The 15,079-nt window shown below is 40.3% G+C and overlaps 1 protein-coding gene across 1 annotated transcript; it reads right to left on the bottom strand.

Moving 5' to 3' along the window:
* Positions 1–91: 91 nt before the first annotated feature.
* On the bottom strand, positions 92–7,870 carry LOC146317540 (midnolin-A). Its single transcript, XM_084733069.1, has 8 exons — positions 7,754–7,870; positions 7,378–7,619; positions 7,192–7,279; positions 5,772–5,834; positions 3,474–4,052; positions 3,213–3,318; positions 2,121–2,357; positions 92–732 (listed from the first exon to the last, which is right to left on the bottom strand). Exons 2-8 carry the CDS (start codon positions 7,605–7,607, stop codon positions 569–571), a joined length of 1,467 nt encoding a protein of 488 aa, XP_084589195.1. The 5' UTR covers positions 7,608–7,619; positions 7,754–7,870; the 3' UTR covers positions 92–568.
* Positions 7,871–15,079: the final 7,209 nt, after the last annotated feature.

Genomic DNA, 15,079 nt, shown 5'->3' with positions numbered 1-15,079 from the left:
GAATAAATGGCAGAAATACATCGCATTAACAGATAGATGAAAGAAGCAATGTTAGATGGCTGATATGATAAAGGATTTACACAGAAATCTCTCCAAGTGTTTCCATTTTTTCCTTTATTCTTTGCATATTTTTCTTCTTTATGTTTACATCTTAATATTGCATAAGTAAAACATTTAAGAGGAGCATCCTCTGCACAGAACAAAACATACAGTTTACATTCAAGACATGTACGCTTAAGGCATCAGAATACATTAACAAACATACAGTACGAGTCTATGTACAAAACACAAACATCTAGAATATGAAAATGTACACTGGAACCTTTTGTGATGACGTGCTACATGGCAGTGAGAGTCATTGTGTTGCATGAAATAAAATGCTCAGTACAGCAACAGCCACAGGAATCTGACTCCTTGGATCTTTTGCATTTACATTCTTCAGAAATGTGTGGGGGGAAAAAAAAAAGTAGCAACAAAGCGTGCACTCTGCAGCTCATTCGCCTTTTCCACAAGGTCAGAGGTCAGCTCTGTCGCGATCACAGTGGGTGGATCTGTTCCGTCCAGGAGACTAGGGACGGTGGTGACGGCGCAGGTACGGGTGAGACGCTGGCGAGTTCCTGCGAGTTCGCCTGCGAAGACGCCTCTGATGCATCAGAAACTGCAGGCGCTCGAGCTTACAGTGCAATGCCTGATTCTCCTGCGTGGATGATTGGAGGGGGAAACTCTCCTCACCTACAGAAATAAAAACATAACATGTTAGACATGTTACATCTGAAATAAATTCTAAATCAGTTTATGGTGCCTTCAGTCATTATTGACATACTTTCTGGATTTCTCTACCTCGTGAACTAAGGTCTGCTCCTCCTTTATCATAAGAAATATATTCATGAAGAGTAAAAGGTGGAGAGAAGACTCTCTATACACCCAGTCTAAGACAGGATTTCAATTACTCGGCCTTCGTCAGGGCAAACATTTGATAAATGGAAGTGAAGTGATGTCAAATAGAGCACAAACTAGGCTTTGTCATGCAAGTACACATCAAAAATGTTGCTCAGAGTTTTAGGCCAAAAGGTCTAAGTGCACACAAAACTCAGGAAAAAAACGAGAATAAATCAAAAGAGAAAGCAATCAAGACGTCAAAATAACGGAAACACACGTCAGAGCTAATAATGGGACGGAAATAAAAGAGTAAAAGAAGAGTAGCAGGTGGAACTGAGACTGTAAGCCAAGTCAGATTCTCACACACTAAACACTTCATGAATGACTGAATATGGCCTTTAATCACAGCACTAATAGCTTAAGCCACCTGAAATATATATGCATAAAGAATGTAGTACGAATGTCAGGAACTCCACTGTTCAAGTGCATGATATCATGTTTTTCTCTTAAAAATATCTTTAAAAAATAATTAAGAACTAAATTGATTTTCTCAAGATCCAGAAACATGGATGACTGTTTTATATGTATCTCCACTGCTAATGGTTTAAATATCGGGAGGATTAGATAATATAAGGTCATATGAAGTCACACTTACATTTAAATACCACACCAGGAGCCTTGTTGGCAAACTATGACAATAGATCGGCTTTTTATACAGAAATAAAACCAGTTTCCCCTTGAATCCTATAAAAAGGTTTGTTGAATATTATCACTTCTGGACTATGGGGATGTAGTTTACAGAGACACGGCTATCTCCACACTTCTGTTTATCACTTCACCCTGAGGTTTATCACTAGTGACAGCAACAATACTCAAGAATGTATCCTCTATGACGAGGCTGGTTGGTCTTCTCTAATGGAGAGATGCAGTAAGCGCTGCTGTCTTTATATCTAAAAATCCCTGCAGAAAATTGGCATCATATCTATGCTGCGTTTGAACCCTGGCCCACTTTTACCTCGTGCCAGAGCCGATTTTGTGCTCTAAGTGCAGCAAACTGTACCTCTGGGATGTTTCAGGAATGAACTTAATAACTGTCCATTGCCTGCCTGATGTTTTGCATTTGTGGTGTAATCTCTGCATCACTGTAAATGAAGGTCACCCCTACTGATTTCTCAGAGAATCCAACTCAAAGGTTGAATGAATGGCTGTATGAATGTTTTCCACTGTTTACCAAAGCTCACCTGGAGTTTTACTGTGGTGCTCCGTCCTCTCGGTCACCAGTGTTTTACTCTTGGCTTTGCTTTGCTCCCCTGTGCTGACTGGAGGATTTGGAGCAGGACAGCGGGGATGAGGGGGAGCGGCTGGAGCCCCCTGGTGGTGGTAGGCGGCTCTGATGAGGTCATTGAGGATCTGGAGAATGATGGCGATGCCGCTCCGAGGATGGCTGATGCCGCTCTGACTGCAAGGAGCCAGAGTGCCTGATGGGATAAGAGGAGAGCAGGGGAAACGAGAGAGGGAGAGATGGATAACCAAAGGAGAAGCTACAAACTGAGACAGTAGACATTAGAGCTGCAATGATTAATCGATCGATCAGTTACTTCAACTATCAGATTAATCATTTTTGTCATTTTTCAGGCAAAAATCCTGCTGAGTCACTAGTGCCAGCTCCTCAAATACAATGAGTTGCTGCTTTTCTTTGTCACTTTTCTTTGTTCATTTGCTTTATTCCACCATTAGTCGGAAAAAACAATCAACCTGTGTACAGCTCCCTGGGCAATGTGTAACTATAATGGGCATTTTGACTCAAGACATCAGTTAATCATTAGCTACAGCACTTAGAAACATAAGTGAGGTAGTGTTCACTAACTCTTTAAGAACAGACCACTGTGCAGCTAATTCTCTTATAATATCCAAGGACAATCCTGAACCTTGCAGTACAGTGGAGCTGCAACTTAGTTATTTTCACAATCAATTAATCTGCCTGTATCAATCATTTATTCTATAAAATATCAAAAAACATGTGGAAATGATCATAATTTCCCAGAGCCCAAAGCGATGTCATCAAGTTGCTTCTTTTGTCCAACCAACAGTCCAAAAATCCAAAGAGCAGCTAAACCTCACATTTAAGAAGCTGGAATCAGTAAATGTTTGAAAAATGACTGAAACAAAATAGCTAGCAACTTATCGATTAATTGACTAATCATTGCAGCTCTTCAGGACAACATATAACATATCACACCCCTCCATCCAAATTAAACTAATCAAAACGATTGTGTCCTTATTGTGTTGCTATGTCGTCCTCAGTCCTCTGCTGCACACCCTCACACACTTACCAGAAAAAGTGCCGGAGAAGACGCCTGGAGAGTGGCTCACAAAACTCTCTATGACCGCCCCTGGCTTCTTGCACGGCTCTGCAGGGGACGAGGCGTCAACGCCACTCTGTAAAACAAGAAGGAAAAAGATGAACTCCTGTTTTCAACATCAGTTATGAGGAATTGGACATTTTGAGCTCTAAACCGGCCTGTTATACATATTGTGTTTCCAGTACATGCCAAGAACACACAGACCTTTATAGGTGAATATGTGAGGCTCACCTCTGTGAAGGTTGAGGCTGGCAGTGGGCTCGGGGGTCCAGAAATGGAGCCTGTGGGGGGGTGTGGGGGTGAACAGACTGGTGTGGCTGCTTGTAGTGGACAGCTGGGATGTGGACACCCAGAGGGCAAAGATGGCGTTGAAATACTGGGAAAAGAAGTATGTGTAGAGTGCGGAGGACAGGACTGATGTGGGGATGAGCGGTGACGGCAGCTCACATGAGGGGCAGCGGTGGATGAATGGGAGGTGGCAGCTGCTGACTTAAAGGAAGTTCTGGGTCTTTGAGCACTAAATTGGGTGGAGGATGTACAGTCAGAGGAGTCCGGTGCTGGGGTGGAGGTTTGAGGAGCAGGTGAGGTAGTGGATCCTGTGGTGTTGGTCCGGGTAAAGTCAGACTGGCTCCTCTTGGCGGCAGTGGGAGGATCAGTTTGAAGCTCGCTGCTGCTCCCGGTCATAAAGTCCCGGTGCCGCTGCAGCTCCGCCACGTTCTGTGCAGACAGTTGGAGCTGCACGTACATGACATGGGCACCAATTCCCAGGTTAATGGTCAGAGAAGAGCGCCCAGACAGGAAGTCACTGATCTGCCAGGAAAGAAACACGTCAGACTTAAAGTTGCAATAATTAAAGGGAAAGTTCACCACTTTTCATGTGGATCCAAGTGTTGATGGTAAATGTAGACAGTTGAAGCAATAAATTCCTCAGTCAGTGCTGTTTTGATCAAGCTCTTCTGCTCGTAGAGCGACCCTCTGATGCCTGTTGCCACATATCAACACTGTCCAAAGATGCTCTATGTAATGTAATGACAACACATTGCAAGCTCCAACAGTGGCATGAAATAGTATAGAGTTCCTGTTTCCTACGTGGGCGTGGTCTAAAGTCTTATAAACTTCATGTGGATGGATGAAAGCAGATACAAAAGATTAGACACAGTAAAATTTAATATTTGCGCTTTACTTTGCAGCTTGTTTTTAATCTGCACCGTGACATCACCGCAGGAGGAACGACAGATTTTTCAGCAGGAAAACTCGGCTTTTAATTTCCTCAACTGACTACATTCGCCGTCAACGCTGACTGGACATCCACATGAAAACTGGTGAATCTTCCCTTTAAGATTTCAGTTCTGGTTAATTTGGCAACACCTGTGGTTGCCGTGGTAACAGCCAGCGTAGTTGAATACAATGGCAAACAATCCCTGAGGAGCTGCATTGTTAGAAATACACCAGAGGAACAACTGGTGCCTCTTGTCTCTTTGTTTTAATAAAGATAAAATTCATCGAGGATGCATTAGATTACGTGCACATATTGTTTCACGTGAATTACTTCCTCTGTAGTAGGGCTGTGCCATACATCGTTACAAATATTTTTCATTGTTAAAAAAAAATCATATCGTCAGCAGTGACTTCAGAAGTGTGGAAATGGTTTGATTACAAAAGATGAGACGCTCGATAAACCACAGTAAAATGTAAGAAATGCAGGAAGACTGTAACAACAACAGGAGGAATTACAACAAACTAATTTCACCACCTCAAGCTGAAGCACCAAACATCTCACAAGTAGAGCTACTTAGCTAATTTGAGTTCTAAACCCAAAATATGTATCAGTATTTTGTCTTATTGTCAATAATATTGTTATCACAGAATAACCAAACAATATTATGATATTATGTTAGGGTCGTATCGCCCACCCCTCCTCTGTAGGTAACTTTAATACCCTGATCCATAAAAACCAGCAGCTATATAGAGGGACAGAGTAATAAATAAATGTACATACAGTGAATGTCATTTGCAGAAACAGGTGCCAACAATAAACAGTGAAGCTTGTAGCTTTATGACTGTGTGCGTGTGTGTGTGTGTGTGTGTGTGTGTGTGTGTTGCTGTATGACTGTCAGACATGGTGTGTATTTCCATTGTGTGGGACATGATGCAATAATATTTGCGTGTGTGTGTGTGTATTTCTGCATACAGTACAACCAAGACTGTGGGGAAACTGCTGAAACATACATGTACAAACATTTATTGCCACTTTCCAATAAAAAACATGTATTTCCAAATTTGGCCATTTTTAATTTTCTAAAGACAAATTGAAGGATTAAGTTTTACTTCTCCTGAGAGATAAATAATTTAAAGTAAATCCCCACAGGATTATCTGAAAAATGCACTGTCACAAAAACAAAAAGTTAATGTTTTGGAAGGCAGAGTTTGAATTCTTTAAGGTTATTTCCTCACCTCGTTCATGCATTCAACTCGAGTCTATTTATTTCCAGCATACAGTTAGAATTAGACATTAAACTAAACTCTTACCTGGACCTCTGTCAAACTTTCCAAAACGTCCATCATAGTTCTCTCAGCTCTGGCATTCGAGCACTGCAGCAGGAAAAACAGAAAAATAAGACTACCCTCATAAATCATTTATAAATGGATTAGAATTAGCTTTTAAACACTTCATAAATCATTAATAAACAATTATAAACAACTTGTAACACAGTCTTAATACATAATGGTTGGCTCACTGTTTGGCAAGATCCAGTTCTTACTGACAACTAATTAATTTTACGAAGTTATTAATTATTATTATTTGTAACTGGCAAAAAGGATCCTTATGGTAAAGTGTAAAACAGCACGTGCTGAAAATGTCAAAATAAACAATATTGCCAAACCCTCGGTGTAGGAATCTGGCAATTTGATACACTAATCGGATGTGAAAAATTAAACTTTTTGCTCTTAAAGGTACACAGACGGTGGTTAAATGCTAGTAATGCATTATTACATATCTGTTGAAGCTGACAGGTATAAATGCTGCTGATGGAGAAGACAAAGTAAACTCAGTAAGCAAGGAGATACTGACAAATGTCGGCCCACTATTTGGCAAGCAACAGCTCACTATCACCCTTTTTATCTGAGTGTGTATGTGTTGTAACACCTTATTAATGATTTATAAAGTGTCCACACCTCACAAACCTAAATTCCAAACCCTTTAAAATGTAAATGAACACAGAATACAATGATTTCCAAATCCTGTTCAACCTATATTCAAGTCAATATTGTACAAAGACAAGATATTTCATGGTCAAACTGATAAATATTTACATATTTTCAGTTGCCTCTCACAGAATGTGTCCTGTCATCGTCTTTGCTGTAATAAGCAGGGACGTCCCTGAAAAATACATTGTCTGGATGGCAGCATATGTTGCTCCAAAACCTGTATGTACCTTTCAGCATCAGTGGTGCTTTCATAAATGTGCCAGTTACCCATGATGCAACGGACACTGACACACCCCCACACCATCACAGATGCCGGATTCTGAAGATAGTGCTCGGAAAAAAACTGTTTGCTCAAGCAGATTTTCAAGTGTTGAAGCTGTCACCATCCTGGCTTGTACTGAGTCATGATACTATCACATGTTTTTAACCTGTCAAATGTTCTAAACAGGCATTTTTGAGCAGTCAGCAACTTTCCCGGTCTTGTATTGCCCCTGTCCAAACTTTCTTTTTGAAACGTGCTGCAGACATCAAATCCAATATGCATCTATATGAACAAAAACAATCAAACTGAACAGTTTGAACATGAAATAGACTGTATTTTTAGTGCATTCAAGGTTGAAAAGGATTTGGAAATCATCTAATTACAAACTATTTATAAGACTTGTGTTGTACAGTGGTTCCAAACAGTTCTCTACATAAAGTAAATGTTTTTCCCCCCTCAGTACATGGGCTTACTTACTACTAAACCAGCTTCAATGACAGGGACCAGGGTCAGTTTGCTTCCATCTGCTACACCCAGGTCCAACAGTCTCCCTGCAGTCAGCTGCCTGTCACACACCCATTATACAGTCAGTATAACGTGACTTAAATAATGAGTTTGGTTCTGCAAACAGGGTCAGTGTAAAAATAAAAATGAACTACTCACTTGTCTCTGTGGAGGAGGACGATTCTGTCCGTTTGCAGTCTGAGTCTTTGGGTGATGTGTGTCCTCAGTCCCTCCACAGTCTCTCCTCGGGGGACAGTGAGCTCCACCGGGCTGCCGGTGGTGGAGGTGATGGACAGACGCATGGTGGGCTGACCGGTGGATAGACCAGCAGCCCCGCAGCGTGCAGACCGGCCCGGGGCGAAGCTACACAGACCCCGCTGCTGCTCCATTCAGCTGATTAACTGCGGATTTTTTTTAAAAAAGACAGATTCTGGTCGCTGGATTGTATTAAACTCTTCACTCTTGCTCCTCATTCCTCAGTGGACAGCATAAAGAACATTTAAACATTAAAGATTCAGATTACAGAGCGGTTTACCCTCAGCAGGATGTCTCAGTTCCTCTTTCTGCCTCTGACAGACGGAGCTCTACTCCACCGAGCGTAAAACACCCCAACCCTGCCAGCGCAGGCCCCGCCCACCGGCACTCACAGCCAATCAACGAGCGCAACGAGCCCAGTCAGTCTGTACTGACCAATCAAAGAGCCGTCTTCCCCGCATGGCTCCGCCCTGTTTTGTGCCTCACTCACCATTCATAAATGATGCAATCTGAACAGATACAACATGTAGTACAGAATGTCATCATGTCAAAATGTCCAGACACGCTTTACTTTTTTTTTAAATATGTTAAATTATTATTGTTGCTTACAGCTTCCACATTTCTGTGTCAGTCATATAACGTCTCTGACTGTAAATACAGATTTTTATATTATTTTCTTATATGTGTGTTCTTTATCTTCCTCCTCAGGACAGAGTTAACACACTGCAGGAAGTTTTTACCCTTGACACACTTTCAATGTGTGAAAAACGCCCACATCAACCATTAACTGTGTCACCTACTATAAAGGGAGAAACCTAAACTTAATGAGAGGAAAACTAGTAAAATCGCACCTGTCCTCTTTTTTTAAATGTCATCATTAAATATATGTATGTATATATATATATATATATACATATATATATAGTTGTCAACTCCAAGACACATTTGTGCAGCTATAAAACACTACATAAAACTAAAATATTAAGATAGATCTAATCAAATAAACTTTATTTATGTAGCACAGTTAAAAAAAAAAAACAACTAAAAGTGCTGTACAATAAAATAACAAAAGTTAAACAATATTATACAGAAAGAGCAAAACCATACTTGGGATAACATAAAAATAACATCCCATGCACAAATAAATAAATAAATAAATAAAGGAACAGACCGGAAATATAAAAAAATAGAAGAACGTCAGCCCTGTGATGAACTGGAACGTCACCTCTCACCCAGTGTCAGCTGGGACTGACTTCCTGCAAAGCCCTTATACAGATAATATAGATAGATGGATATGTTTATATTTACATCTTACTCAACATGCAACTTGTATATAGTTTTCAGTGGTCATTGGTGATACTGAGTATTAGTATTTTACTGAAAAGATCTCGATACCGAACCGAACTGTGACAATATGTACCGTGATATTATATGTTTAATGATCATATTTCATAAAAGACAGCTCCTGTCTGCTGCATTGTTTTTTGTTTTGCGGTCGTACATGCATAATTCAAGCATTCATTAACAAGACAGTTTTTCCCCACATGTTTAGGTCATGGCTGGTATCTTTAATGTATTTTTCTTAAGAGGAAGGCAGAAGCACTTTAATTTAAAGGAAAAACTCAATTTAATGCTGTTTTTAACAGACTAATTAATATCAGATTATGGACTTTTTTATTATGTGTATATTGCTGCTTTTTCACATACTTGTGTTGACTGCGCAGTTCTGTATTCTTTGCGTTTATTTTTTCAGTTTTGTTGCCCTTGATTTTAGCTTTTTAGAAAATCTGTTCCTGTGTAAGAGCATAGAGAGCATAGAAAAGAAAACAGAGTGAAATTCCTGGTATATGTTCTCATACTTGGCCAAAAAGCTGGTTCTTATTCTGATTTATTCCTGCAAATTGTTCAAAAATAAAGTAGATTTTTAGATAGTGATCTCAAACTACACAAATAGCCTTGAAGTTAACCAAGTGAATTTTATTCAAATGGCTCACAATCACAAGTTTTGAATTATAAAACATGTTTTTCATTTCTAATTTTACTTGGATTGAGATAAAATCCTGCATATTTAAAGAATCCTCTCCTCCTTTCAAGCTCACTCATGGGTGCTGAAAGCTGTCCCAGCATGCACTGCATTGGCTGAAGACAAGGGAAACACCCTGACCAGACCGTCACATCTGTGGATGCTGCATAATCTCGCTGTGGGAGGAGGCGTTCACGGGCAGCGGCTACCCTTTGTATTCTGCAGCCCTTTTCATCCTCGGCTGTTTAGTATTCCCGTCCCCACCTCTGGTCCACAGCGGGGTCTGGGGCTGCACTCTGTCACATGATGCACGGTGGAGAGGAGGAGAGGAGCAGCTTGGAGTAAAGTGACGTAGGAAGAAGCCAGGGAGGGCAGAGAGATGTCTCCTAACGGCGGCTAAAAATAGCTACACCCACAACACCCCCCCACTTTATCCAGTCTGCGTCACTCCACTCCCATATCGCCTACCTCCTTTCCTCACCCCACCCCCACACTCACTCCTCTCTACACTCTCCTAAAAGCAGACATGTTGGTCTCATTGTGTCTGAACAGAAGCAACCTGTGCAGAAATCGATGCATCTTTTTCTTAGCTGTTTTCCTGTGTTTGTTCCAGCATTGTCTATCATCTCTATTTGGTTCTTTCTATCTGTGCTGATGAGAGACATCCTTGAGATTACTGTCACATAAACAGAAAATCTAATTTTAAACCATAATTTTATCTCAGTCTTCGCTGGAATGTAAAAGGAATCCGCACCGATCCCCTCCCAGTCTTTTCTCCTTTTTTTTTGTGACTTAATGAACTCGACATTCCAGCGAGATTCTGATGGAGGTCGTGTTCTCCCTCCCAGAACCTCCTGCTTCTCTCCTCCCCAACATTTCTGTGGCATCATGTCACTCCAAGGTTTCACCGAGACGGGCGAGGAGGGAGAGGTAGCTGCTTGACATTCTTCGGGCCTCGCCGAGAACAATTCCACAGGATGTCCTGCTCTCCAGAGCATGCACAGACGCAGCTCTGACGTCAACCATCCAGGAACACACACACACACACACACACACACACACTGCACTCCTCTCCTACACATTCCTCCTACCCTCATATGGCCTCTCCTGGCATCATTTCCCAGATGTTTTTAAACCTCTGGCGTGTTGCACCTAAGCTTTCCTGGAATTCTGGAGATAAAAACATTTATATTTGAGGAATCGACCCTGAATATTTTAACACGAATCTCGCTGAGAGAATCATCAAATGGCAGTTGCATTGTCTGAACATGAAGAAGCACAGATGAAGGACAGCGTTTATGACTCTCCGCTGATTTTAAATGTATTATTTATATCTTTTATTGGTATTAAAAAATAAAAATGAATAGCTTCAAATGAATTCCTAACCAGTCTTTGCCCATCTGTTCACCCATACATGGTAAATAAAGCAAAGCGGATCCAAAAATACTGCTTAATTATTTATCTAATCCTTATTTTGATCAGGACAAGTATTTATCTTGGATCAGTGCCACATACCGCGGTATTTATAGCCTAATGTCTGGTCCCAGTCAGGCCTTTGCAAATACACAAAGACTCAACAAGAAAACACATATGAAACACAACCAAATACCTCAATGAGAAGTACCAGATCATTCATAACTACATGGCTGATTCTTCTATAAAAATCTGTTTCAACTTGAGTTTAAAATCGTCCCATTCATGATCCGTTTGAGTTCTGAGGGTAAGGTGGTCCACACACACTACTGACGCCCTGAGGAGAGACAGATGTCCGTCCAGAGGAGGACTTATGAATCCCTGACAGGCATCACCATGTCACTGGGACCAAGGCGTCTGATTATTTAGCTGTTTATAGACAAGATGATGCTGTTTCATTTTCAAGCGATTAAATTGAATGAAATGATCAAACTGATTTAGTTTCCACAGTGTGGAAGTGGTGGGATTTATCACCTTCAAAAGTTCACTGGATAAAATGTACAGTGGTTTTCATTCATATGTTTTCATGTTTTTATCACCTTAGAATGACCCATTTATATCTACGGAGGGAACAGGTCATGTTTCTACAGAAGCCCAGAATGAACTAATCAAAAATCTGGCTCTACAGAGGGCTGTTCATGTTTTTCATAGTCATCATAGGTTCTCCCACATGCTTGGAAGGGGAAGGTGATGTGAGCAATATTGAGCTGGGTGCAATCCACCACATCACAGCTAAATTTCACTAAACTCTGCACACTTGTCCTTTAAGAGGCCCGATTCTTGTAGAGGGAAAAGAAACAGTACACTCAGAGGTTCTGCTGCTGCAGCTTTACTTAGTCTGGTATGACTACTAGCTCATGATGTCTAATGCTAAGCTTATGTTAGCAAACTGTGGGTAGATGGGGCTGATATATGTTACTGAATAAGTTCACTTTTCTTTTGTGCTGCTGTTTAAACACTCACCATTAGGTGTTTGCAGTCAGTTGTGGCCTCAGGCTAAAGATGTCTACACCCAAGATTTTTTTTTCTTCAGGTTTCGCAAAGCTCCCCCTGAAGCCTAAAAAAACTTCACATATGCAGCAGTTTTACAACATTTTACTGCTTTTACTAAAACCAGTTCAACACATTGTCTATTAAAATTGAACTTGTTAACTTTGCATCAGGGCAGAACCCTGTAATGGAAGCAAACTGACACAGCTGTGAGTTTTCATGAGTTTTTAAACCATGTTGGACTGTAAGTGCTGCGACTGCTGGGTAGAAAATGATGAAATAGTTCTACTAGTTACATTCAACTCATCTACCAAATAATTCATAAACTAAAGAGAAGATTTTTTATTGTAAAACACACTGCTCATAGTTACAAGGTTACAAGATAGGACTACAAATACCATGCAGCATGCACATTTACCATGCATGCTAGAAATGATTTGACCAAAGATAAAACACTAAGTATGCCAAAAAAAAAAAAAAAAAGTCTGAAACACATCTTAAATAACTGAAATGTCTCTATTTTGTCTCAGTCATGGATATGTTTTATATTCAGTGTGCAGAATATTAAACCTGTCATAAGAAATGTACTTATATAATCATATGTAAGGGTCACAGTGGAGACATTTTTGTCCTCTAAAATGTATAAACAAGTCCCAAGTCCTTGAAAGCCATATGCTGTGTATATGTTTCAGATGTTCTCTCTCAGGCTTTTTGCTTGCAGAGTAAATTAGACGCTCGTATGAGAGGAAAAGAGAAAATGTCACAGAAATGTACTGGAATGTGAAGATACATGGCGTGCGAAGACATGAGAGAGAATAAATGTTTACACAGACATATAGGAGACACATTCCTGAATCAACAGCACCTCTTCTACGTCTATCCAAAAAAATGTGACACCTCGTTCATCCGACAGAGTTTTTCATGTAGATACAGGTCATTTTGTTTGCTCTGAACTCACTCTGAGTCCCCCAGCTGAATCAAACTGGTCACGTTTGCTGTTATTTCTGTCACTCAGCCAGCTGTTCCAGTTTTGGGCAAGTTTGCAAAAAGTTTCGAGTGAAAGTTTTCATGCAGAAACATAAAATGAGTTCTTCAGAAGTCTAAACTCACTCACTAGTTCAGACCCACCGTCCTCCCGCTCTCTGTTATCATACAGGCGCAGATTAGACCTCCTGCCACTTTGCTGCTGATGCACTTTCCATTTGTGCTGCTCCTTCGTTTCTACATCACACGAGAACGTACGCTGCAGAGGGCACGACTGCAAGGAACATTTTTGGATTAGAGTGCAAATAGTGTAGAAAATATTAGTGACGCAAAAACATTCATTTTTGTAGATCAGCATTTGTCATGACTCAAACAACAAAACTCAGATCATCAAAAAGGCTTAAAACTGTGATCAAACTGCAGGTGCACCAATCAATCTGTTGAAAAAATGTATGTTTCAGAGTTTGTGTTTTGTGTATTTGCTGCATGTATGAGGATTTAAGAACCATATTTAAAGTAAAAATAAAATAGATATGTTACACAGGTTGATGTTACCCAAGATCTCACTTGGGGAAGCTACTTTGCAAGTGTAGTTTACCACCACTAGCTGCTTCACAATGAGAAGTAGTTAAACTACATATTAACTACTCTCAAAAAAGTAGCTTGTGAAACTAAAAGTACTGTCAAAAAGTTGTTCAGCTACATCCAAACTACATCACAGGAAATTATCACAATCTGAGTCTGGAATCTCACATTGTTACAGAAGTACAACTGAGTAAAATGTAGGTGTGTTTGATTTATGGACCAGGGAGGTCCAGTCCTCACTCAGGCAGCCTGAGGGTGTGTTTTAAGGAGAGTACAGGGAGCAACTGTTGAGGTGGAATCATAAAAATGCTCAGTTTCTATGAGAATTCATAGTATTGAACTGCATCACCATCAAGCTACTGAGGTGTGAATTTGTTAAACTACCACCCTGCAACTGAAAACTGTAGTTAAACTTTTGAACTACATGCAGGTAACTACACCCCAACACTGTATATGCAGTCAACAAAAATATAAACTTGACACTTAAGTTTTTGTCCCCATTTTTCATGAGTGCAGTTTAACAACACAATACTTCTTCTGTACACACAAAGGGTTTATTTCTCTTGAACTGTGTTCACAAATTTGTTAAAAATCCACATTAGCAAGCACTTTTCCTTTGTCGAGATAATCCGTCCACCTGACAGGTGTGGCGTATAAAGATTCTGATTAAACAGCAGGATTATTGTGCAGGTGTGTCTTAAAATGTGCAGTTTTATCTTGACAAAAACATTTATTAAGCATTGAACTACAGCTGTTTGACATAGAGGTAGCAATACCAATATTTTTCCCAGGAGGGCAAAGTCATGACCCGCCCTACTCTGCCTCTGATTGGCTAGCACTTGTTGTCTTTGTTGGTTGGGTTGGTTAGGTTTAGGCGTGAGGAGTGATTGGTTAGGGTTAGGATGAGACTATCAGGGTAAGCCAATCAGAGGCAGAGTAGGGCGGGTCATGACTTGCCCCCCTGGGAAAAAAAATGCTTTCTGTATCTCCATGTGGAGTATCTACACTTCATGAATGATTTTTCCGAGGATCAAACTGCACATTTTAGGGTGCGCTTTAAATTGTGACCAGTCCAAGATACACCTAATGTCTTTGTATTGTCACACCTGTCAGGTTGATGGATTATCTTGCAAACTAACACAGATTTTAACTAATTTGAGAACAAAGTATTAGAGAGCAAAAGAAGTCTTTGATTTTTTACATCAACTAATGAAAAATTGGAGCAAAAACCAAATGTTATGTTTATATTTTTGTTGAGAGAGAGTTAGAGAGGAGGGAGGTTTTGGCCCTGATCCTTTGATAACAATATTGCCAATTAAATTAAATTGAATAATTGTGAAATTAAACTAGTCATTATTTAGCTGGGGGGTCTTCTGTGAGCCTTGTTACGGACCTCTGGAGGTCTGGACTGGATCTACATGAAGGACTTCCATTTTAAGTACAGTACGTTCAACCTGGAAACAACAGTCCCACACTGCCACCACGTGGTGAAAGGCGAGATTACAAAAATGTCCACAAATAACCATCTGTCTCCGTGCATCTTGTCTCGCA

This window comes from Lutjanus erythropterus, chromosome 12, assembly GCF_056507025.1.
Source record: "Lutjanus erythropterus isolate fLutEry1 chromosome 12, fLutEry1.hap2, whole genome shotgun sequence".
Lineage (NCBI taxonomy): Eukaryota > Metazoa > Chordata > Actinopteri > Lutjaniformes > Lutjanidae > Lutjanus > Lutjanus erythropterus.
The sequence above is the reverse complement of the archived record's forward strand: the minus strand, read 5'-3'. Positions and strand labels throughout refer to the sequence as shown.

Excerpts from the sequence above, each read along its gene's own strand:
- LOC146317540 (XM_084733069.1), bottom strand. The coding sequence starts at position 7,607 with ATGGAGCAGCAGCGGGGTCTGTGTAGCTTCGCCCCGGGCCGGTCTGCA. Across the intron at positions 7,280-7,377 it reads GTCCTCCTCCACAGAGACAA|GCAGCTGACTGCAGGGAGAC; the intron begins GTGAGTAGTTCA and ends GGTGTGTGACAG. Across the intron at positions 3,319-3,473 it reads CAGCCTCAACCTTCACAGAG|AGTGGCGTTGACGCCTCGTC; the intron begins GTGAGCCTCACA and ends CTTGTTTTACAG.